The 25,374-nt window shown below is 42.6% G+C and overlaps 1 protein-coding gene across 3 annotated transcripts in view; it reads left to right on the forward strand.

Annotated features, from left to right (window-relative positions):
- Window positions 1-605: 605 nt before the first annotated feature.
- JARID2 (jumonji and AT-rich interaction domain containing 2) overlaps window positions 606-25,374 on the forward strand; it is a 235,812-nt gene continuing 211,043 nt past the window's right edge. Inside the window, exon 1 of one of the 3 annotated variants that reach the window (XM_064506999.1) lies at window positions 606-714. Coding sequence is in view for 1 of the 3 variants with exons in the window: in XM_026113028.2 (XP_025968813.1) it covers window positions 1,884-1,928 (45 nt within the window). In the remaining 2 variants the exon portion in view is untranslated. Of the gene's footprint in view, window positions 715-1,257; window positions 1,929-25,374 lie in introns of those variants that run through there. The other 2 variants (XM_064507000.1, XM_026113028.2) reach the window with 2 other exon arrangements.

The following is a 25,374-nucleotide window of genomic DNA, read 5'->3' on the forward strand; positions in this document are numbered from 1 at the left end:
CCGAGACGGGTCTCGCGCAAGCCGGGCGGCCTGTCCCGAGCTGACACCGCCCGCCAAACCGAGCAGCCAACTCCTAAAACCAGCCAGCAGCGGGCCTCGTCGTCTGCGGCCGTAATTCAGATAAATTAAGTTTCGTGCTGCAGCTTCCTAACCTAACCCAGACATATTAATCCTCGCACTCTCCCAGCAGTCTCCCACGGCGCCTGCCTGCCTTATCCCCCCCCCCCCCCCCCCCCCGCGATTCCCCGATAAACTTCCCTCTCGCCTCCTCCGCCCGCCGCTCCCTCCCCCGGGAGGAGGGTGGTGCCGCCTCACCGCGGACATCCCCCGCCGCTCAACGGCCGCCCGGCCGCCCAACCGCCCCCCGCGCGCCCCCCCCGCCTCACCGCGGACACCCTCCACCGCCCGCCTAACCGCCCCCCGCGCGCCCCCTCCCCCCCCCGCCTCCACCACCGCGCGCCGCGGGGGGAGGGAGACCGACGGGAGGAAGGCGGGGGAAGGAAGGGAAGGGAAGGGAAGGGAAGGGAAGGACTAGCGTCGCGAAGGGGGTTCCTCGCGGAGCAGCCAATGGGCGGTGGGCACGGGAGAGGCGGCGCGCGGCACGCCGGGAGGTGTAGTTCCCCGCCGTCGCCATTTTGTGGCGAGGGAACTACAACTTTCCCGCGAGCAAGGACAATTCTCGGGCCCTGCGCGGAGCCTCGCCGGTGAGGCCAGGTGCTGCCAGCGCGGCGGGCCCCGGTGCATGCCAGAGCAGGGGGACGTGAGGCGGGGCAGGGACGGAGCGGAAGGAGAGACCTTTGCAGACAGGAGGAGAGAGGCTGCGGCGGGGCGGGGAGGGGAGGGGGGCAGGGCAGGGCGGCCGAGCATGCTGTGCGTTGAGGGACCATCGCCAAATTCCCCGCTCGGGCTGCGCTGCAGGGGCAGCGGCGACCTTGGCCGCCGAGCGGCCGCACTCGAAAACGAGAAGGGGGGAGGGGAAGAAAAAAAGGAAAGAAAAAAAAAAAGAAGACGGGTAGGGGGAGGAAATAAAAGGAAAAATTTTTTTAAAAAAGGAGGGCGTGTAACGCTTAACCTGCATGAAGTGTAAGCGAGGCCTGTTGCATGCGTTGAATGCAGCGAGGCCGCGTGTTGCGGCTGCTGTCCCGGTTGGGAGTTACGGCCAAGCCCTAAATGGTGTATGTATGTGTGTGTGTGCGTGCGTGTGTGCGTGCGTGTATATATATATATACACGCGCGCGCGCACACACACACACACACACACACACACATACACATATATATTAAAAAAAAAAAATCAGGTCCATTTAAAGTTGCTGCCGGAGAGCTGTTCTCATTGGTTAGGGGGGAGCTGGAGGAGCAGAGACACACACAGTGCGTGCAGCCCTCGCTGCTGCTGCTGGGGCTGCTGCTGCTGCTGCTGCTGCTGCTGGAGTTGTCTCTGCTGCTTTCCCTGCTGCAGCAGCACAAACGTGACTTCCAACATTTTTATTTATCTTTTCCTTTCAACCCCTTTCCTTTTCCAAGATGTAACTACAGCTCTGACACTAAGGACCTGCAGATCGCTTAGGTGGCTTGAGCAAGAGAAAAGGGGATATCAAGGGCGTCGTTTTTTGTGTTTAGGGGGAAATTTTCCATTATAATGTTTCACTAAAGTGATTTTTTTTGTTTCCTTCGCATTCGTCTCTTCTTTTTTTTTTTCATCCCCCATATCTCGGATTTATTGCTAGGAGAATCACATTGTGAGGAAAGAAAGTCGGATTACAAGATACCACTACAAACAACCCCCTCCCCCCCAGGATTTTTCGGTATATTTTTTTTTAATTGTCGCGGCTTTAATTCATGAAGCAATTGTCCCCTTTTGCAATCAGAATTTGGATACCAGAATGAGCAAAGAAAGACCCAAGAGGAATATAATTCAAAAGAAATACGTAAGTGGTCATAACATATATCATTTGACTCCCAGTTTTAGGAAATGGCAGTGAATGTCAAGTTTATAGCTAATCCTGCAGCTCTAAGGCTTTTAAAACAAATGTAATGCTGAATTTTATTTTTCTGTGGTGTGGTGGGCGAGTTTCAGAGGCCCCTTTTAATGGGAAAACCTTCTATGCAGTTCGGTTATAAAACCAGATTTGTGTAGCGATACCTCCAGTGAATAAATGTATTGACCTCAAATGACACAATCATAATCTAGTTTTAGATGAAAGGCAGGGAGCTCGGGGGGCTGCTGTGATAATGTAACGAAACTGCATTTTCAAGCGGTTTTATTAATATTGCGCTTTGCATGCAAAAGAACGTATTTGACGATATGCGTGTGTATATCCCTGCCTGGTGAAGCTACGGCGGTTGTTGAAAGCCCTTTAAGTTGAAACCGAGTGTCTGGTTATGGCGAGCTTGTTTCTTGCACTACCACATCAAATCTAATGTATGTGATCGCTTGCTTATCTGGCTCGCAATAGAAACCAAACCAGCTGGGGATCGTGTTGCAGGGAATGCGTTTGGGGGGATTGCCTTTAATAATGGGAAAATGGCTCGGTGTAGTTTACAAATTCATTATGATGGCTTGAAAATTTGGGAGAATACAGTGCAGCCCGGGCTGTATTTCTGTCTCTCTTTATTCAATCGCTTAACCAATCCCTTGTAATTGTCTAATCCTTTAAACATATAAATGTGCATGGATAGTTGGATTTTTGTTCGTGCTCCAGTTACGTTTTGATTGGCATAGAGGAGTTTTTCTTTACGTTTGGAAAAACTGAGGGGATTAGCCAAATATGCAGTAGAGCGAATAATGATTTTTATCTGCATGTTTAAAAATTCTTCATTTTGTGGAGGAAAAAAAAGAAAGAGTTGCTTTAAGGTGTGTTTGATGCGACACTTAAAAAGTTGTAGTTTATATGGTACGTATCATTTGTGCTAATTTTTTTCTGCGGGGGGTGTACGTGTGTTTCTTTGAAGGGAGGGTGACCTTCGGGACACTTTACCTCGTTATTATATAGATTTCATAAAAGCTGCCGTTGACTTCAGATAGCTGCTCCTATCGATTTTCGACCCATTAAAATATAATTCGGAGGGACGTGGGATTAAACAGTGATTAGAAACTTCAGCCTATTCTCCGCCGAATTTTCGAATTAAAATATATCCGCATTGCAGAGGAATGGGGAGTCTGAAGCCGACTAGTTTAAAGTATTGCATCGAAACAGGAACATTGTGTAGAAAGTCTAGCGAAACATGCAAGACGTCCACGTTTCCCAGGCAGTGAAACAAAGCAGAATGGGGGGGGGGGGGAGAGAACTGTGGTGTTAATAATTAAAAGGGGGAAGGAGGGGGGGAGAAACACCCCAAAAGCTGTTATTTCCACAGCCTTTCGCAGGTTTGCGGGAGCGAACAATGCGGCGTTACTCTGGCTACGCTCACAGCGCTGGGCAGGGGATTAGTGAAACTACTGTCAGCCCCTCGAGCCCCGCGGGGGGAGGCGTGAGGTACGCGCGTGAGCGTGCTAGGGGAGACAATGTATCTGGTGTTACAAGTTTTAACTTGGCGGCGGCGGATCGCTTTTTTTTTTTAATATACCTCTTTTATTTTCCTTCCTTTCTTTTTGGAAGGGGGAAGAGCGAGCGAGAGCGGGGGGTGCGCGGGGCGGGGGCGCGGCGGGGCGCGCTGGCGGCGGCGGCGGCAGCAACAGGTTACGCGGGATGTCAGCGCGAGCCGCGGGCTCCCGGCCACGCCGCCCGGCCGGGGCCAGGTTCGCCTCGCTCCCGTGACGTCACAAAGGGAAGGGCCTGCGCGCCGTGGAATCTTCGTCGCCTCGGCGCTCCGGCCGTCCCCCCCCTTCCCCCATCCGCCCCGGCGTGACGTCAGAGCCGAGGCGGGCCGCGGCGGTTGGGGCGGAGGGGAGGCCCCGGGGCGGCGGGGGCGGGGGGCGGCCTGGTCCCGCACCAGGTGAGCAGGTGCCGGGCTTTGCCGCCCCGGCCCGGGGTCCCTGGGGAGGGCGGCTGCCCGGCGTGGGGGCGCCCCCTCGTTGCCCCTTCGGCGGGGAGGGCGAGCCGCGCTCCCCTCCCCCCGCGGCGGTGGGTGGCTGGCAGCGCCGTGGGGTGCTGCGGGGTGAGTGGGCCGTGCGGCGGCCCCGAGGATGCCGGCGGGGTAGCGACATGGCATGACACCTCTCTTTCTCTCGTGACCTTTTGAGCGGGTGCAGCATCATAGCAGAGCATGCTGGGCAACAGCTTCCTCCCAGCGACCGCCAGGCAGGTCTTTTGTCTGCCGGCTCCCCGGCTGCAGGTGTAAGCACGCGCGCCTGCAACTTTGGGCAGCTGTCACCTGGTCCCGGCCTTCGTGAAGGTGACTCGTCCGGGAGGCTGCACGTGTAACCCGCCCTCCCCGGTTAGCCTTTCCTCCTTTGCCAGGAACATCCTCCTGCCTCACCTGAGGCTTCGCAGTTGTTGATCGCGCTGTCGCAGGTCTTTGGGCAACTCGCAAGTTGGAAGTCCGCGCTCAACACGCTGCGGTAGATCTGGAGGTTTTGTCGTTTTAGGTGACCTGGAAAATTTGCCACTTAAAGTTCGCAGTCGCTGAGGAAAGGCAGTCCCTCTGTATTTTACTGTCATGAGTAATCTTATGATCTCTTTGTAAAGAAGAGCTGGCTGCTAGGAATTCCTGTGGAGTTGCTGTACTGGAGCAGAACAATGGTCCACCTAGTGTCATATATTGCCTATGTTGCTGGCTGAATATGATGCCTTATGGTAAACAAAGATCTGAAGCAAGAAGGTATGATAATTGTGCTAGTGAGTAATACCTTCTAATAAGTAGCAAGAGGATGAGCAAATCCCCTCAGCTAAACAAAAACAAAGTACTGTTTTGATGGTATGCCACAGAGCCGAGATCCTCACGTAACTGCAGACTGTCATACTGCAATTGGCGTCTGTTTAGACCATTACTTTTCGTTTATGAATTGAATTCTGAAAACAAAAAGGCAGCGAGAACAATGGAGTAAAACCTATGTGTTACAAGCTGCTTCTGTGCAGCTGGACTTGCTGCTTTGTAAATAATCGTAATTAAAAGTTCCTTTAAACTTTGAATGTATTATCTTTGCGACTGTTAACCCAGGAATGAGGAAATCCGTATATGTATGTCTTTTTTTTCCTGCTCTTTAAAAATGCTATCACTTAATTTTTAAAAGAACTATGGCTGACTCATACAAATCTTTCTTCTCACTTTACCCTCCTCCTTCTCAAACATCTTTACATATCAAATATTGCCTTTTGGCTCAAGCCTCAGAAAACTGACAGCTTTGTAAAGCATCAGCCGAGAAGCCAGACTGCATTCAGTATGCGCTTGGAATTAATAGTTCTTAAATAAAAAGCTTTTAAGTCTTAAGCATAATTTCACAGGTGCATTTTTCTGCCCATTTCTGTGATGTCAAATAGCAAATCTTCTGTTCTTTCTGGTTTAGGTCTTGAAGTAACAGACCTGGATTACTGTTTTAAAATACTTGCATAGTTCTGCCACAGTAGCAGATGGCAAAATATAATTAAGTAATAATGTCACTTCTGTCTCCTTGTGTGATTTGTTTCGTTGTCCTTGCAGAGGTAAAAGTGGTGTAGTCTGCCATAAGGTGACACGCTTCACCTAAGGACAGTCTCGTAAACCCCTCAAACAGGGTCAACAGGGCCTGTAGGGAATTAGTGTAATGCAGACATCAGAGGAGAGCTCCTCTAAGTGCTGCATTTTTTTAAAAACAATACTTTTGTACTTGGGCATATTTAAAGCAGGATTTGAAAAAGCGCTACATATGTTAAAGTAATATATGTATAAAAATGCATTACAGCAAGATCCTCAATATCTCTGCGAGGGCAGCAGGCAAGAAATTGCCTCGCTCATCAGATCGGGTATGAAACCCGGCTGCTGCAGTACACCACCAGGCCGGAGGTGGATAGGTGGGTGATGGTAGCCTGTGGGGCTCCTGGCGCCATCCCCAGTGGGGTGGGGTGCTGCGTGGGGGTGGGTGTAGGGCCAGGGTGGTGGCCGGGCAGCGCCACCTCTTCAGGGTCCGACATTTTGTGTGCAGGGGCCCAGCAGACTCAGGGTGAGCGCCTCGACCCCCCCCAGGGCTTTGGCCTGACCCTTTGTGCCCTGCCTCCTCTTTCCGCCACGTGGGGTTTCCTCCTTTCCTGCCCCCCCCCCCCCGCACTCTGTTGTCTGGCCCCACAACTGAGGGGGTGCTCTGGGTTTTACCAGCTCTTGCAAGGCAATATGTAAATCCACTGGTGATAGCAATAGTAGTATTCATTATTGCACTGCTGTTTATTTTGGATGACCTTCTGGAGCTTTCTTGTGCTGGGTGTTTCTTAGAATTGCAGTGACAATTCCAGTGTCACACCTCTTTATGCAAAATAGCATGCTTTGGGTTTTCTAATATGTAGATTTTCAGCTAACAGTATAAGAATGCTAGTCAGTCTTAAGATCTTAGTTTGGGTTCTTGAGCTCTTCCTAGTCTGTTGAGACATTATGTTGTCGGTGGCTCTACGGTGGCATGTAACTCGAAAAAGTAATTTTTGTTTTTTTAATGGACATGAACTTTCTGCTGTAAACAAATGTTTACAGACACAAGTCTGTGTAAGATGCTCTCCAGCATGAATTATAATGAATCAAGAACTCTGTGGAAAGTTTTTAATGATTCATTAGGCACTTTCACCTCTTTTAGGAGGCGTACTAAGCCAGTATTAAAAATATACTACCCTTTCCTTTTCTATAGAAGTAAAATAATAAATAATATTATGGATGTTAAAGTGTGGTATAAACGTCAGCTGATTTTGTAATGCAGCAGCATTCCCTCCATTTTATTGTTTGATGAAACAGAAAGAAGTCTAAATTACTTGCTTAAAGCAACATACTGTAACCATGGCAGAGATGAAACTAATCTGTATTTCTGCAGTCTAGTCCAATATTCTATCCTGTATCTTATGCTATCTTGCTATAAGGCACGGCATCTGCTATAAGGCAGTACTTGTGGTTCAAACTTTCTCTGTTCATAGGGCTTTTTTCACCAGTAACTCACTGTTAGAGTGTCAGTATATTTTTAACATAATAATAAAAAAAATCAAGATGCATTTTAGTATTGGTTCTTGACTTTTTTGAGCGATGATCACACCCTGCAGCTGATAAAGACCAGTTGATATCGTGATGACTCAGCTGTGGGAGTATTACATAAAGTAGGTCAATTTTTAAATCTCATAATGTGAAACTAAAGAGACTCCAGGTTTTAAATTTGTATTTTGTTTGTACGTAGTACTGACATTTCCTAGTTTTAACGTAACTGAAAGTTCTTAGGGGAGAACTTTTTTTTCCTCCATTTAGATTGTATAGGGACTGAATTAAATCAACTTGAACTTGGGGAGGGAGGGGAAACACCAGCTGCTTTCATTTCTTCAGTTTCTAGTTTGCATCACTCAAGCGAAAGGAAGGCTTAAACGTAATTTTAACATAGGGAAAAGAAATACAGATGCATTTCTTATTTTTAAAAGTACCCAGCTGTGTGTGATTGAGCAGATGTGGAATTTGCAGAGGAATACATGCATTGCTGCAGATTCCAAATTTGCATTTAAAACATTCTGTCCCGTCCCCCCCCCCCCCCAGCCTTGTCCTTTGCATGGCTTTCTTCCCAACTATAAATGTAAACCAAGTGTAAATGATGCATTGTTTGCCTTACTGCGCAGACAGTCTGAAAACAATAGTGCTGATGGATTTGACTGCCTCTGTGCAAGATTAACGGGACATTAACTTTCAGATCTAATAATGCAAATTTCAGTGTTGCCAAACGTGAACTTCCCTTAAATGTTTCCTGATACTGATGGCCCTAAATGTCCCTATGATACTGGCCAAAACTTCATATTAGTGATTCAGCTTTTCACCTTCAATACAAATCGCCTTAACCTGTTGTTATGACTTTAGAGATAAGGGGGAAAAAACAAAACAAAACTGGAGTTTAATATCAAAGTAAAGAACAGGGTACGGTGTGCATGTACTTTTTTATACTTACTACCTTTTTTATATAAAGTATTTTCAAGTGGTGGGAAGCCACCAGGTAACTTGAGAGCTGCAAAATGCTTGTAAAATTCAGGCCTAGTGTGTGAGGAGGAGTTGGTGCTGAAATTCAGATACAGGAAATAATACGTTTGCCAAAATGTATGTGGTGTCTTCTTAGGTCTTTGATGGATTGTTTTGCTGTCTTGTTAACACTGGGAGTATTGGATGTGATCCTTTTTGGCTTTTTAACAGGAAGATTTTATTTGGGAACTTTTGGGTTTCACACATGGGGGTGGGTTTATTTCAGTCTGTCACAAAAACTTTTTTTTAATGAATCAGGCTGTGCAAGGTTTTAAACCATTTGCCATTTCACTTGCTCGGGTTTCACACTTTCCTTCTTGTAATGACATCCTGTTAGTTGTGATGTTGTTCCTGCAGTAATCCAGCAGAGGCCTGGTATTTCCAGTAGTGGGCTATGGGAAAGGAATAAACCCTTTCAGTACAGCAGTGAGGACTGACTTGTTTGAAAATATGCTAACTCTCTTCCCCTCCCTGTCAGTCACTTTCTTATGCAGATGAAGGGCCCAAATCCATAAGATACTCGTGTTAAACGTATCATACAAGAGCAGCCGTGGTCCCTGACAAAGCTGTGGTAGCTGAGAGCGTTACCACACTTCTGCAGCATCTCATGGCTTCTCAGCTAGAGATTACGGCTCCCTGGTCTGCAAGCAGACAGATCGAGTGAGTGTTCCCCATCTGCTTCTGTGCCAAGTTTATCAGCTTAATTTATGCTGCTGCAGAAAGCTGCTCAAATTGACCAGTTTAGCTGAGTGTGAAAGCAAAGAAAAAATGCTTGCGTGAAGATCATTCCACTGGTCCAAATATGGAGGAGTGACATCTTAAACTGTCACTGCATTTCTGCAGTGAATGTCTCATCACAGACTGATCTGTCATAAACCATATCCCATATATTTATCTGGGGGAACAGAACCTTCTTTAACCAGGCATAAAAATTGGCTTGTTTGCATGATAACGAAAACATGGAACACTTCAAATAGAAATCTGTCCGGAGATCTCCATACACTGTCTGCGTCTAGGTCAGGCCTGTAGAGCAAAACTAGTCTCTGATCAGGTTCAGCTTAGTGCCTGTAAGATTGCTACAGTTGCAGTCAGACTTTCTGGCATTGGTTAAACTGTTTAGCAAAAATGTGATGATGCCCTCGAAACAGTTGATAATCCCATCGCTTGAGTGGCATGATTTAATCCTTTCTAAATGCATCTCTTCTGTAATATGCTTGGTCTTTCCTGTTTGGATTCTTGTGGTCTTTTCTAGCAGGTTATTCCCTTGATTTGCTCTGCAAAAAGGCAGCCTTGGATCGGTGGCCATTACTGTATTGCATTTACTTTCTAAAGGCTAGAAGAAATGCAAATAATAGGAATCAAGTTGAGAAACTGTGGTGTGCTGCAGTGCTCCAGGAGGACTAGTGGTGTACTGTGCGTGTCCCTGCACTCTGCTTTCAGTACTTTGAGCTTGCCCTGCTGGTCTGACATCTTTTGGATGACGTGATGGTTGCAGAATATTAGCATGTTTTGGCAACAGGCGCTGTGATGACTGGCTAACGATATTTATAAAGTTCAAGAATAAACCCTGGGAGCTCATTCTGACATAATCTGCTAATCTTAGTTTTGCACTTTGATGCTGTGCTGTCTGAGCCAAGTTAGGATAGCTATATATTATGAGCAATTCATTTTTAGCTTTGGTTGCAGATTAGTTTCGAAGCAAAGCATGCTCTTTAAGAATGATGACATTGAAGTTAGAGAAATTATCAGCTCTTACAAGTATGTGCATATGCAAATCAGCTATTTGTCTATTTTTAAAGCAGATTTACCTGAGTGTGTAGCAGTATGTGCTCTCCAATATTTTTGGGCAACACTGAGTATTGGCATTTTGACTTGATTTTTCTTTCCATCAGTGCCTACAAGAATAGGACAATCTGCCCTTTCCCACTTTTGTATGTTTGGCAGAAAAAGTAAGTCTTTTCTCTCTGAGGATAATGCTTTCGTCTATTCTGGATTAAAAAATCTGCTCGTGCTTTGAGTAAACTTTAGTCTCTCATTAGGCATCCTGCTAGCTGCATTGCATTTTGAGAAGTTCAACGAAAAGACGAAAATTTTGACATTCCTTAGTGACAGGAACTCAGTTTCCCTGGGCCCCGAGATCTCCAATTAAACAGCTAATAAAGAGTTTCTAGCTATGTTTGGGACCACTGTGCATGTTTAAGAAAAACAAAGAGGAACTTCAAGATGTAAATGATGTAACTCAAATGAATTGCAACATACAAATATTTTTCGAGGTCAGTGCTAATAAAATGGACAGAAACCATGAGTCTTGGACATGAGTCTGTCCAGTGTTTTGCATTATTACATACTTAATTGTTATTTTTATTAGATGTATATTATATTTAGCACATCATTTTTTATGCTGTTCTAAAACTGGAAATCTATATATCCAAGAAGTAAGTACTTGGTCTAGAAGTTGCATTTAGTTTAAGGCTGCTGCAGGCTACCAACATATATATATATTTTTTCCTTTTAAAAGGTGGTTGTTAGGCAGAGTAAGGGTGAGTTTAGAGAGGGGATGTGTTTTCTTCTTTCTCGCCTTTTTTCTTTCATGGTTATTGCTTTCAGTTTGTCCCACAGAGTTCTTTTTGGTACATCAGAGTTGTAAGCCAAATCTCTCAGCTGCCATGTGCATGCAGAAAAACCCCATGGTACGAATTTCCAGCCCTGCACAACCCTGCCAGATCAATTAACTTCTTAGCTCAACTGAAGCTGAAAAAAATAGAACTGCTTCTGTTTTGGTTTCAGCGATACAAAACTTAGTCCAGACTTTGAGTGTACAAAACTCAAAACCAAATGAAAAGAACATTTTCTGTTACTGTTTGTAAAGCTGACTGATAGATACTAAGCACATGCTGTACGCAGTTCCTTTTTGGATGATGTTCTAAATGAACGGACTTAATAGGAATGTTTTTCATAGAAGAATGACATAGATGGATGCCCAAGATGTGTTCTTCTGATTGGTAGTCATTTCCCCCCCCCCCCTTCAGTGATAATGATGAAAACTCTCATGGCCTATTGCCATCATCCACACTGGCCTTCTGAGACCACAAGAACATCCCTTTCATTTCTAGATATAAAGCAGAAGTGAATGTGTTAAAATAGTGTTTCCTGTAATCATTTATTAAAAGCTTTACTAAACACAAGTAAGATTGTATGAAGGTAGTCTTTCTGTTACTGAGACCTTAAGTTACAAACCTTAAGTTTGAAGGACTTTTATCATGTTTTGTTATAGTTGTTCAGCATATAATGGGGACATAGTAGTATTAAGATAAGACTTTGTGATACTTGAAAGCTGAAGTTACAGCAGTTATTTATAACTTGGAAGAAATAATTCTTATCCTATGGCAAATAGTTTTGAAGCTGGCTTGTTCTTTTTTCAGGCCTGTTTCTGTGACACCTTGAACCAAAAAAAGCTATAACTACAAAAATAAGTGGCAGTGAAGAGAAGTGGCCCTGTTTTACTGCCCCCTTCTCCCTATCTGTTTTGGGGATGTCTCGTGCATAGCTTTTGTGTTTTGTCTTTGGTGACAACCAAATGTGAATGTTGTGAATGTTGAGACCATTAAGGTGTCTAATGCTGTGGTTTTATGATGACTTTAAGCCAGTACTGCCGTGGAAGAAGTGGTTTAGCCTCCCCTTGACTGTTTGTTCCCCCTTCCTTCTGCTGGCCAGGCGATAGCTCCCACAACAGGCTGGGCACTCATCTACGTTAAAACCAAACTGACAAAACATGGTTGATCTGGATTCATTCAGTATTGCAGTTTGTGAGGTAGCTGTAAAGATACTTGGTCTGGGCAAGGTGCTGCGGGGGCACAAATGAAGTGGCAATGGAGGAGCAGGATTGCTTCTTTTAGCAGCAGTGTGAGCTTAAACAGGCTGTAAAATTGTGACTGAAGAAGTAGGGATGGAAGGAAAGATGGGAACAAGCCTTCTGTCTAAGGCATAGAAATAGGAATTAAGGTATATGTTTTATATCCTAGCAGACAAAATTAGCTATCTTTGTCTATTCTTAGGGTTGTTCAGGCATGAATTTTGCTATATTGTCATAATGCTGCCATGGTAAATACTAAATGAGGTTGAAATCAAGTTAGGCCCCACTGGAGAAAATGAAGCTGAAGAGTTTGTGCCTGTGGTTGGTCACTGATTACTGGTGGTAAAAGGCAGATATCACGGACTAGACTCCTTTTCTTCACAGTAGTGCCACAATAATTTCCAAAGTGCTAAAATACGTTAAAAGAGAATCAGAAATGAACTGCTGCTGTTATATTTTATTGATTAAACTCGATTTGACCAATTTCACAGGGAGAAAGGGGAAGAAAGCAAAAGTAGGATAGCTGTGTTGCTGGAAGCTGAGTTCCCCTGCCAAATATGGTAGAGTAAGAAGCACGCTTCTTACATGTTCTCTCTCATGCTTTTTGTCTTTTGAAAATTCCCCCTAGCTAAAAGAACTCAGTCTTAGAAGTGAAACCACAATACCATACTGTTCTACTTTCTACAACGAAGACCTGTTTACAGAAGGGAGACTGTCCAAAAATTTCCCGTGGCTTTATTTGGTTTACCTTGTACCAGTGGGCTCCCTGCTGAAGCGTAAGTTCTGATAGCTCCTGGTGTTATAAATACTAATGTTTGTTGAACATGCAAGAAAACTGAAGTGGTAGTGGTGTTTTTTGCCTAGAATTTCCTAAGCAGTGTAAGAAGGCCAAACCATGTCAAATCAAGAAGCTACAGAAACAGGGTTTCCTTTAATTATAGAAACATCAGGATGTAGCATCACATGCCTTTTTCTCATGAGCAGAGCCAGCATTGGTGACTACTGGTCTTTTCCTTCATGGTTTAATTCACAATGTGCCTTGACTGTATCAGTATAACTGTAGAGCTGCATATGAAATAGGATCCTATCAAATTATCTGGGTTAAAAAGTAATAGTGCCAATGCTCTCCTCTCTTTTCTTCGTTCTCCTCGTCTTTAAATGATCGGGTGCAAGCCCACAAAGACTTTTTAGTGTGGCACAGTTAAGGGAATGGTGGGCACAAGGACCTCTTTGGCTTTGCATGGATTAAAAAGGCATGTGGAACTGCACCCTCAGCTTTTGATCCAGCAGAGCACTGTAGCATGTGCCTGACTCAAATATACGACTACTTTTACTGACGTCAATTGAAGTACTTGGAGTTTGGGAGTTAAGCACATGCCGAAGTGCTTTTCTGGACTCAAGATTTTGGCGTTCCTGTGTAAGAGTGTGCATAAGTATTTGCAGGCAGGAATGTTAGTGTTTTAAGAGGGTGATAGCCATTTAATGTTTTCCTTTACTGGATGTATTCCTGCCTGTTTTATTGTGAACTGTTTTTCTTCTTTTGCCTTTTTCCAGTGTCTTCTCTTAATTCTCTTAACTGTTCTTTTCTTTCCTTACTCTTCTCTTCATGTGCATGTGTGTGTATAGTACTGTCATGTTTAATACTTCACTTCTGTTCTTTTTTTCTTGTCTGTCTTATCTTCCAGTCCCATGGTCTTCCCCTTTCTCTCATTTGTGTATATTCCTATGGTTTGTCTCCTTTATCCATTCCAGTGTCTGAGGAAATTAGCTCTTATGAAGCTGCTGCCATCTCTTTGCAAGAAAGGAAAAATGATTATTGCTGCAGTATCCTCTTTTCTCTTCCTGAAGGCCAAAGAGAGACAAGGAATAGTTCTTGCAGTTCATTTTGGGCGCAGCTCCATGGGAAATACATTGGAAGGGGAGGGATTGCTCTGTCTCTGCTTGCCTGTCAAGGCTGCGTGCAGAATCTGAATGTTGGTTATAGAAAATATTGGCTGCATACTTATGTTATGCAAGGCTCAGCAAATTGTAATGCATTATCTGGGCAAATACTGTGGGGGAAAGAAAAGAAATGTAGAACATGGCCTTTCTCACTCATTTTTATAATCACTTTATGAAATTTTGGGAAATCAAATCCTGCTGATGTGAGCATTCAGGAAAAGCTATTTTTTTAATCTGCAAACATTAAAGCTTTTATGTATAAAACATTAATATACATGTTCTTTCAGTCCAAAACAACATTGTGACATGACTGACCAGTCAAAACAACCATTGTACAGCTTCCAGCAATGGAAGAATCTCTGCTGTCTCCATTTGAATACAATCTTCCGAAGTAACTAAAGGTGGTCAGGTTTCCTTTGGGATGAATGGTTGACTAGTTCTAATGATTTCTGGGCCCTGTTGCTTTGGAGAGGAGGCAGACTATTTTTGGCATAAATGTATTAAGAAAAACGTATAGTCTCTTTAGTCTTTTGAGTAATAATTTTTTTTATATCATACTTACAATTTCATTAAAATATTGCTTTAACTGGCTCCAGTGAAAGGTGGTAGCGTATCATCCAGTAGGAAAAATGTGATTATGATGTTGGTATTTTTTTTTCCTCTCCCTCACAAGCATTTTTTAATGAAAAAAATCCAATCCACTCGTTGATTCCTCCTTTTTTTGATGTTGTTTTATGCCCACTGTTGTTACAGTCAAGGATTCAGTGAAATTAATTTCCTGTGGGCACTTTGGAAATTGCAGGTTTGCTAATTTGGATGGGAGGTGTGTGGAGGGATGAACTATTATTTCTTTCCTTCATCAGCTTTCTCAGATCCTGCCAGAGATGAGTCTGTCGTTTTCTCCCCTCACAGACAGCCCATCTGTTAATGCACAATAACCCGGGATCTAGTCATGCCTAATAACTGTTCAGGCCGTTCCTGGTAGGTTCTGCTTCCTGTTCCAAGCAGGACCAGGAGCCACGTTCCTGCACGTGTGCCCGTCCGGATATGTCCTGCTGCTCCCCTGGAACAGCATGGAGCTGACCACGTGGATTCCCTGCCAAAGCGCTCAAAAGCTTGTTCTCTTTTTTTGAAGAGTTTTTCTGAATATGCATTTGCTGCTTTCTTTTCTTTCTATCCTCTTCATGCCCCCATTCAACTCACATAACCCTGTGTAGTTATTGTAAGGGACTGCCTGGGAATCAGCTCCACAGAATCTGTCTCCTTCACACTAGTTCTTTTCAGAGGTACTTCACAGAGTTGTCATTTTATCGCCTGCCACGCTGCAAGCATGACTGCAGCCACATCTGGGACTTCATCAGAGAAGCAAGAGCATGTTCAGCTCTGGAGAGTTAGCCTGCCCTCCAGTGCAGTCTCTGAAACCAAGTTTAGTATAGCATGAGAAAAATGTGCAGGATAACATATCCATCACTGGAGTTCTGCTCATGTCGAGGGCAGCTTGTCCTGCACCCCAGGTTAGGTTTTTACTACTGTCCCCATCTTTAGCCATCTTGGCAACTTTTTTGTTGCTTTTACTGTTGTGTTCTCCCTCATCCATAGTGTCATGCTCATGTTTTCAAAAGATGAGCTGAATCACAGCCTGGCTGATGGACATGATGGCTTAGGAGAGAACTGCTTCTCCATCTTTTACAATGGAAACATACTTCAGCTCGCTTTATTATTGTCTTTGAAGATGTCTGTCCAGGCATGCTTCTGAAGGTGCCCTAAAATTTGCTCTTACCGTCCTATGTATAGATGATTTATCACCATTCTTCTGTTTCCAAGGAGCAGTAAGTCATATTTGGGATGAAAGGCTAGTCTTTTTCCTTAAAAGGCTTCATATTTTTGCACCACTTCTTCCTTTCTTCCTCAGTCTCCAAACATCCAGATATTTTCTCCCATCAGAGGAGACATAGTATTTTAATTGGGAGGCCACGTGCTATAAAGCTGAAACAAAATAGTGTAGCACTTTAACTTTGAAAACTCATTCTTCTATGGAAGAATCCAATTGAGATAGTTCTGCTGGTTTCTAAATTTCCAATCCACTGACTTGCTTGGTGATTAGATTGCCTCCTTCAATAAATACAAGGAATCTTCAGTCATTCTGAGAGATTTCATACATAGTTTAATTTCAACTCACATGAATGAAGTTAAGCCCATGCATAAACTGGTCTAGTTAAGAGAACAATAATAGGTGATCTCTTGAGGCAGCCCTTTGGAGCAAGGAATAATATCTTATAAATTTATAAGTACATAAGAAAGAAGATTGAATAGCTAGTATTATCAGAATCAAAGGGCTGTGAGAACAACTATTTTCCCTCCATTTCTAAGGTTTGCTGGCTGAGCTACTGGTCAGCTCAAAAAGTAGGACAAAATCTAGTTGGGAAAATCTTGGTTTTAGCAGTCTTATTATCAAGAGTCCTCTAACTGTCATAGACAAGAGGACATAATACTGGCACAGAAATGGTTTTAAATCTGCATCTCCAAGGTTGCTCTTATTTGCATGGCTCTTGCTGCATTTTTTTTTTCTTCAGTCCGTTTCATGGTTCATGCAGGAAGTCCCTAGAGAGAAATGAAGACTATTTCCACAACGGCATGACCGTTAGGTTCTTGAAGGTACAAGTATCAGCTCTCAGTTACCAGTAGCAAAACTTTAGCTGTCTTCCTGTATTTGTGTATTTCGGTCTTGCTTCAAGCAACACCATGAGAAAGTTCTCTGGAGTAAAACCATGATGCTCTACAGCCTCATTTAATGATATTTTCCAGCATCTGGCTTGTCTAATGTCTATCTAAGTAAAATTTTTCAGATATTTTGTATTGGTAAGAAGATCAGTAACTTGGCTGTTCTTTCTGCACGAGGTTCGTATTTCTGTCTCATTCTGGATTAGGTTGAAGATCTGCTTTGTTGTCACTCCTGAAAAGTTACCGCTGTCTTGAGTGTTTTTGGCACAGCGGATCTCCTTGCTATTGTCAGTTTAAGTTTTCTGGGGGGGGGGAGCAAAGTAAATATTCCTGGAACTTAATAAACAAACTACATTTGGATGACTATTACTGTTATTATAAAGCTGATACAAGATTGGTTGCTCACAGATTTATGCTTTTTGGCCATCTTCCAGGATGAAATTATAACTTTATTACACAAGACTTTCAGAACAGCACAGTTGTTCATTTATTTCCTTCAACTATTATTGAGCTGACAGTTTGCCTTTGGAGGGTCATATATTCAAAAGCTGCCAATTGGTTCTTACTTCATTTTAGCCAAGTGTGGCACATAGAGAAGTCTGAAGTTCATTTTCATTCCCCATTTATTTATTTTTTATTTTTATAACCTTCTTCATTCACCCTTCCTTCCACTTTGCTTCTACTCATTTCCTGCTCTTTATAGTGCTAAAGGCCTGGGAACATAGGCAATTCCACAAATGAAAGGAATTAAGTTTTTTGTTGTTGCTGCCTGTAATTTTGGTTTCTGAAAGACATTAGGTTCTCTACCTAGATCACTTCTATATTGTGGAGAAACACATGGGTCTCAAAAATGGTAAATGAAAGATACTTTTCATCTTGCTTTATATTTCTGCTCACCATATGTATATCTCTGAGTTAGCTGCTTATTTCCAAATTGCTCCCTGTGACTTTTTCTTCTTCTATTTCATCAGTGCTCCCTGTTGGTGTTTTAGTACCTTTATTTTGGAAGTCCTCATCTGGAACACCATGTCCTCAGTTCTGTCATCTTCTAGAAGAAGGAGAAAGATGGAGGCAAACCACACAAAATACGTGCCTATGTACCATTTGAAGTCAGAACGTGCATCTCTGTTGTGATGCCGAGAGGAGTGGTTGCCTTACATCAAGAAGCTGTGATGCCAGGCTTAAAAATAGTTTGTGGTGGTGGGGATAGCTCCTTGAATTCTTATACATGTCTTACACAATTTTGCTACTTTTTTAGCATGTCTTTGTGCATTCTTGGAAAAGTACATGTTTTCATGGTTCAGTCTTAAGTGTTCCTACATAGCTAAGCAAGATGAGCTGAATGTTCCATTTTATAAAAAGAAATTTGCACAGACATTAACTTTGTTTGCCCAAGGTCACATGATCCAACCATAGATAACTAGAGTTAGAATTAAAGGCTCTCGGCTCATATGCATGCTTCATCTTGCAGAATGTGTTAGAGACAACTTTATTTGGATCTCTCCTGCTTCTCTTTTAAATACTGATGTTAAATGAAATGGAAGAACAGAGCTTCTGAACAGTCCTAAAATAAGATATTCTGTTTGTAAGAACTCTCTTTTTCCAAGTAATTCCCAACTCTTTTCTCACTACACATTTATGCACTTGTAATTATCTATTGATGAACTGAAAAAATAATATAATCAATATCTGGCTAAATATTACTATTTAATGCATTAAGCTGCTTGGTTTAGTCCCAAAAGAATCTGTAACAATAGTGTTAGAAGTGAGCTTGCATACTTTCATTTCCTCCAAGGGCCTGTGTCAAATTCCTAAGGTCAATGATTTTGATAGCTATTTTAAACTTTAGTTGTTTGAACATTCAGTTCAGAAGTTTGACATTTGTTTTATAAGTTCAATGTGGATTATTTTAAAACTTCATCTTGTTTTCTAGTTAAGCAATATTCTGTAATTACCTGTTTCATTGTGGTTGTGTGCAAATGAAGCTGTGAAATCTGTTGTCAGTTAGCAATCAATGTGGTATCCATATTTTCAAATGTTATAAATTGCCTATTAGAGCTAATTTTACAGGGCATCTCTATCTCAGTTCTTAATGTAATGCAGAATATTTCACAATAATGCCAAGGTTAACAATGATAGTCTTGCTGTATTGTGCAGAAAAGGCTTCTGTGCAGACCCAGCTGGATTTCAGGCTTAATTCATTGCTCTATGGTGGGATCACCACAGCTGCTGTGGGGCCTTTACAAATGCAAAAAAGCTGTCAGTGTTTGTTTCATCAGATGCATAAGTGATGAGGCCAAGTTGAGGAATCCATTCCAATGTGCGGTGTGCATGCTGTAGGCATTATTGTTTACAGAATTAGTGTCGTAATGCTTTAAAATACTTGGTGCATATTTTGCCTTAGAGCAAAATATTTTAGGAGTAAGATAGTTTAAGGTTTCTCTTCAATTTAGTCTAGTCTTCTAACATGTACCCTGAATCATGTAAATATGTGTATTTGAATTATTACGCTGTACCTGCTTTGGCTGTGAGTGATTCAGTTTTGCTCCTGTCTTGTGCATCTTTTTGCTAGAACTCTAATTTTTATAAGCACAGTTAAATAATAGAAAAGTTTTAATGCGGATTTTTTTTTTCTCCGCTGTCAACTGGACAAGTTGCACTAGCAGCCTGCTGTGGTCACCAGAAGTCAGAGTACTTCTTTTGGCCGTCAAAGCTTGAACAAGATTCCTTCCAGCCAATTAGAGAGTAACGATGATTGGTTTCAGAGGGTGCCTCTTAAGAATGCAAGGCATGCCTTTGCTGTGGGGCTGAGCACACAGTTTCTGTGCTGATTTGAGTTTCCTCTGCTTGAGGTACTGGGAATGTAACAGGGAGTAGGCCTTTTGCTTACATGATGCCAGACTGGCTTTTTTTTTTTTTTCCTGGTTTGTAAATTGTTTTTCTCTCAGAGTGTTCATGTGATCTTTTAGTCTTTGTTGCAGTCTTTTTGGCTGTGTGCACAATGTTTCATTAGGGCACGCCATGTCCCTGTATCGTGTAACTCCACTGATAATAGGTATTGCTGGAATTTTAACTAATGTGCTGTATGTGTTGTTTAAGCCTTTGTCGCTATGATTTTATTAAATGTGCTTGCAGAATGGAATTTTGCTAATGCTGTAGAGTGATCTATTATGCAAATTGAATGTAAGAATGGGCTGGTGGGGATTTGTTTCCTGTGTATTGGAGACCTATCTCTTTCATTTGGAAATGGAATCAGTTAAACAGTGTCAGCATAGGCTGTTGTTGAAATGTTCATGCAGCCTTCACTTTCTTGGTTGGGGGTGTAATATTGTCATAGAAGGGGCCAAGTTCAGTTTGTAGAGACACATTTGTCTGGAAACACGCTTGCTGCTTGCCAGCGTTTCAGCAGGCATGTACTGGGTGAGTTGAACAACACGAGTTTAAAATAGCTTAGGCACAATCGTATACAAATTAGATTATGAGACTTATTCTGGCTGGTCGTCATGGCCAGGCAAAGCTGTGTTCATTCTCAGTTAAGCTCTTCTGCCATAATGCAGATAGATTCCTATGGCAGACCAAACGGTGTTTAGTTTGGTACAAAACTGGTATTATCCATATTGGCTGGCTAAAGTCCTGGCCTGTCTGTAAAGCAGCACTTTTGCAGTTGTGGTCTGTGAAGAGAAGGATACCCTCGAGTTCCGCCTGGTGAGGTGTGAAGGCTGGGAATTCAGCTTAGTTTCCAGGGTCGCTGTTTTATTGATGCCCGTGAATTGCTGTAAACCAGCAGCCACCAAAGCAGGATTCTCCTCTTCTCTGCATTTGTTGCTCTTGCCTTGGCCTCTGTTATCTCTAGGCTCCGTCTCAAAATGCTGCCAGCCTCTTCTTGTTCACGGTCCCAGGGAACAAGTTGCTTGCAGCACCCTCTCTGCCAGCGCTTTGTAGTCAGAAATGTAGTAGCAGTAGAGAGAAATCTGCTTTCCCGCACCAAATTTACAGTCATCGTAAACCTCTACCATTTATTTCACCTGCAGTCTCACTTACAATTTTTATTATTCGCTGTTCAGTGTGGGGCTGGAAATGGTGTGAAATGCTACTTTGAGGGTCCTAAATGGGATGTAGTGGCAACAGGTAGTTTGTTAGGACTCCCATTTGAAGGAGTTGTGCTGTCCGTCCATCCTGCATCCATCCGTCGGTCTCTCTTCCTTCCCCCACCCCCAGATATAAGCTTGGGGAAGAAAGACGGTCAGCTTTAAACTGTAATTAATGGAACCGCAGGGTAACGTTTTCTCTTTACTTGACTGCCATGGCAAATGCATTGACTGTTTTGGGGAAGAGGGAAGGGGCTTAAAAGAGAAAGAAACCTCCTGCCAAAAGGTCTGCTCAATTTTTTAGCGTTAGGGTGCTGCTCTAAACTGCACTACAGTCCAGTTTAGCAGCGATTTTGGAGCTGGAACTGAACCGCCTGGACGTATCGTGCGGCCTTTGTATTTTGAGGGCATAGCTCAGTTAAAGATGGTATTTGGTTACACCTATGCAGGCAAGGCCAACCTACATAGCTGCCATTTTCTGCGTGCACATGGTATCGGGGACAGCTACGTCAGCTCATCCCCCAAAGCGTGGAAATGTACTTCTGTGAGAAACTGGGAGTCCTCTGAGTCATGAGAGCGGTGCCTGGGTGGAAAACGATGAGGTTTCTGCCTGTGCTGCAGAAACCCTGCGTTGGTCACGTGGCCTCACCCCCACCTTGCACAGAGTTGCCCAAAGTAAAGTGAGGAAGAGAGGGAAGGTGCAGATGTGAAAACGGTCTTTAAATACAGCTTAAAGGCTGCTGCAAAGAGGAGAGGGGGAATCCCTCTATGGCCGCTGTGGATCACAAGGAAAGCAATAGGCTTTGCTGTAGCAAAGGAGGTGCAGGTTAGTCACGGGGAAACAGCTTTGTAATAGGAGAATAACGAAGCACTGGTATAGGTTGCTTGGAGAGGTTGTACGGTCTTCATTGCTGTAGGGGGTTTTAAGAACAGGTGAGACAAATTCTGCCTGTAATGACATGAATATTCCCCAAAAGAAAGGGGGGTGGGGGGGATGGACAAGCTGACCTCTCCATTTCTCACAGCTTCACTTTCTGTGATGTTGTGCTCTTTTGTAGATTGGGTGGCAGAAACAAAGCAATAACGATTAAATGCAAAACGTGGAAGGAGCAGAAAGGGAATTTTAGACAGAAGCATATCTCTTTCTTCTTCCAGGAGCTTCCCCAAAGGTGGGGGCAGCCGGGTTAGCTGGCTATACCGTCTGCTTTGGAGGTTGCTACTGCTACTCCATCAACCGCAGCATTTTGACTTCTATTACTAGTCACAGCTGAAGCTGCTTTTCCAATCTTTCCTCCTCCCCACCTTGATAGGAAGGCAAATGACAGTTGAGTACTCCTAATCTCCACTGGATTAAATCTTTTGTTTCATTTGTTTCTTGATTACTTTGGAATAATCAACCAGCTGTGGTTACTGAGGAAAGCAGAAAGAAAATCTAAAATACTATTGTATTTACATATGTTGTTTGTAGGGTGTTACACTTAACAAGTGAATTTATTTGGCTTTTTTTCCCCTTCATATAGGTCTTTATTTCCAAAGCAATGCCACACTGCTGTGAGTGAACTTGAGTTACAGCTGTTTCTTGGGAATATTTTTAAACAAAAACAAATTATCTGCAGTATAATTTCTTTTTAAAAACATGTATTGTTGTATAACCAGGCTTTAGAAAAACCCAAATTTTGCGCCAAATCAACTTTGTGGTTTCCTGTTACTGTTTGGGTTGCTGGTACTGTGCCAAATTGTGTTGGTAGAGAAAACACTTTAGTTGTTCCATATAGTTTTGGGTTTAGCTGTACTGAAAAAATGTAATAGTAAAGTTTTAGGTATAACAAGCATTATTTTTCTGTTTATTAACATTTTCCCTCCACTGTAATATGTTAAGCCACTAATGAGAAAGTAATGGAAATGGGGATTCTAGGTTTAAATTTAGATTTGTAAATGTGTTGGCTTTGGAAATACTCCTGTCAGTGTTAATGCTGATGTGTGCTATGCCAGTGTCTGGGATATATTTCATCATATGCAGCTGTATTAAGCAATTGTCCCCTTGTTGGTGAATTGGCACTTGATGGAGATTGGAAAGAGCTTATTTTAATTAGGCTTTGTTTGAAAACATGGCTCAATCTGCTAATTGAGGTAGGTGCTACTTCCCTGTGGGCTTCTCACAGTGTTCATTCAAAATTGTTGGATGTTTCCTTTTTAAGCATTTTTCTTCATCTGTCCTATTTGAATGTGGGACAATTGTGTGGCAAAAACTTAATATTTTACATTAGGAAACAAACAAACAAAAAAACCTTCAAGATGCATACAGTTAGATACAGCATTTCAAAATATTCTACTGGGAAGTTGGAGTTTGGATGGGGGGCGTGGAGGTAATAGGGTGTTGATAACTAAGCTGTGAGGCTTTGGAGGCAACAAATTGGCCTTTGGGAAGTGGCACTGAGAACTTAAAACACTGACACATCCCTCTGAGATAATGCATAGCTTTTTTGCTTGATTCCCGCCATCGTCAGTCTGCTTACCATTTCATTTGGTAATTTTAACATAGGAGAGAGCTTCTTTCTGCGTTTTGGTTGACAGCGTGTTCACATGCAGCTGCAGAGTCTACTGTTCTTTTAAAGAGCTTAGCTAACATTAAAGACTGAGGGAAGTACAAAACAAATTCTGAAAGTCTTTTGGATGTTTTAATTAAAAGTCATGGAAGTGGAGAATTAGAGCTGCTGCTTTGCTGGGAGAGCTTATTCAAACACATAGCTTAACCAGTTAGACTGCAAGGTGGAAAATGCTAGAGATTGTATATCTGAATTAAGCAATTTTAATTTGGTCTTTCATCTGTGTCATTATTGAGGGATATCCTGCAGGCTGGTTTAATGAACTCAATCTAGAGGTGTGCAGAGGCACATCTCTTTGCTTGACAGCAGCAAGATGGCATGCTATGACTGGCAGACATATCTTGAGCTTGTGTAATTGTCTGCTCTTGTCATATGCTGACAAATGGAGTGATGATCATATTAAACAACAAAAAAGTTCAAAGTAACACAAAGGCTCTGAATAAACTCCTGGAATCAAAGAGATTCTCACATGACAGCATGTCAGCATGGATATTTTTAGCCTGAATTAATGCAGCTATAGGAAACCCCCCTCCCCCACAAAAGTATTAGCACATTAAGGTAAATGGCAGTCAGAGTTTTTAGCCTAAGTTCCCCGCTTCTTACAGGTGTGGGAGCTTGTCTCATCAACAGTCAGTCTAGGTTGTCCCTGCAAACAAGGAAAAACTGTCCCAGGTCAGTAGCTAAAAAAAATTCTAGTAACTAAAGCTTGTTCGTTGACTGACAAATCTGATTTTTTTGAATGAACTTGTTTCAATAATAGAAGCTATAAGGAAAATTTCCGCAGGAACTGAGCGTAATTTTCAGTTTGGGTAAATATGTTTGGGGGGAATAGAAATTCCCTTGTTTTCCCTTTCACCTGTCCACTTTTTTGTCTGCTCATGGATACTGGCTAATGCTTAGAATTTAGTATGAAGTTTTTAAGTTTTACAGATGAAACTGCCTTTCTGATGGACCGAAGTCAAGTATTTTATTGGGAGAAATATATTTCCTTTTGTGAGTAACAAGAATTTACTGAAGGGAAGTACTTGCCTGAAAGTCTTGGAAAATTATTTAGAACAAAATGCAGTTTCAGAGCACCGGGGAGCAGCAATTACAAAGTACAGAGCTAACGGGATGGAAATGTCCCCCCGCCCCCCATAGGACCTGGGACTATCTGAGTATAGTTAATCATGGGGAAAAATGAGTATGATGTAGAATACCAGTTTATTCACCTCTTCCCACTTGAAATTCCACTGTGTCAGGTTGGTATCTATGTGACAGTTTAATTAAGATTACTCTTTTTTGTAATCTGTCTTCTGATATGGGGAAAAAAAAGCGTTTTCAGCAGTTCAGAAACCATATATGCTCCAACATGTGGACAGAGGAAGATTTTTGTCTTCTGAATGCTTCATCCATAAACTTAACAGAAAATTGCTTTACTTCTGGATTGCCTGATTTGTATGATAACTGGGCTGCAACACCCCATTTTCAGTGCTAGTGATATGTTCTCCAAAAAGAAGATTTTTTAGGGCAGCTGCCCTGGAGCTCAGTCCCACTGTCACCATGAATGCATGGGAACTTCCTGAGGTCCCATTTCAGAATTCAGCAATACTCATGTCAAAACTGATGTCAAATACAATCTTTTCCCTAATACGTAAAAGCTCTTACCATTTTTGATAGTGTTAGTAAGTGGGAGAAAAATGCTTTGTCTTTTGTAATTTCTGAAGTATCTTTAGCTTACTTCTGTATTTGAAAATTTTTACTGTCATTCTGCAGTTGTTTAACTGGGATGAGCATAGTGCTTTGCACGTCCGTCTCATTGGCTGCGACAGCTGGGACTCTCAATTTCAGCAAAAAAGTAGTCTCAGTCAAAAGAGTGGCTATATAAAAATAGCACTGTACTACATAACAATTGAATCTGTCAAATACATCACATCAGTAAATCTATGTGTATTAAGTCACTTAATGCATTGACAAAGCTTATTTTCATTATCCTTTTTATTCCTAACATTGTACAACTTTCACCTTTTGCAGAAATTATGTATAGTTACAGCGTTGGTACAAGTATAAATAAGTCCATAATTGT

Source organism: Dromaius novaehollandiae, chromosome 2 (assembly GCF_036370855.1).
Source record: "Dromaius novaehollandiae isolate bDroNov1 chromosome 2, bDroNov1.hap1, whole genome shotgun sequence".
NCBI classification, from domain to species: Eukaryota; Metazoa; Chordata; class Aves; order Casuariiformes; family Dromaiidae; genus Dromaius; species Dromaius novaehollandiae.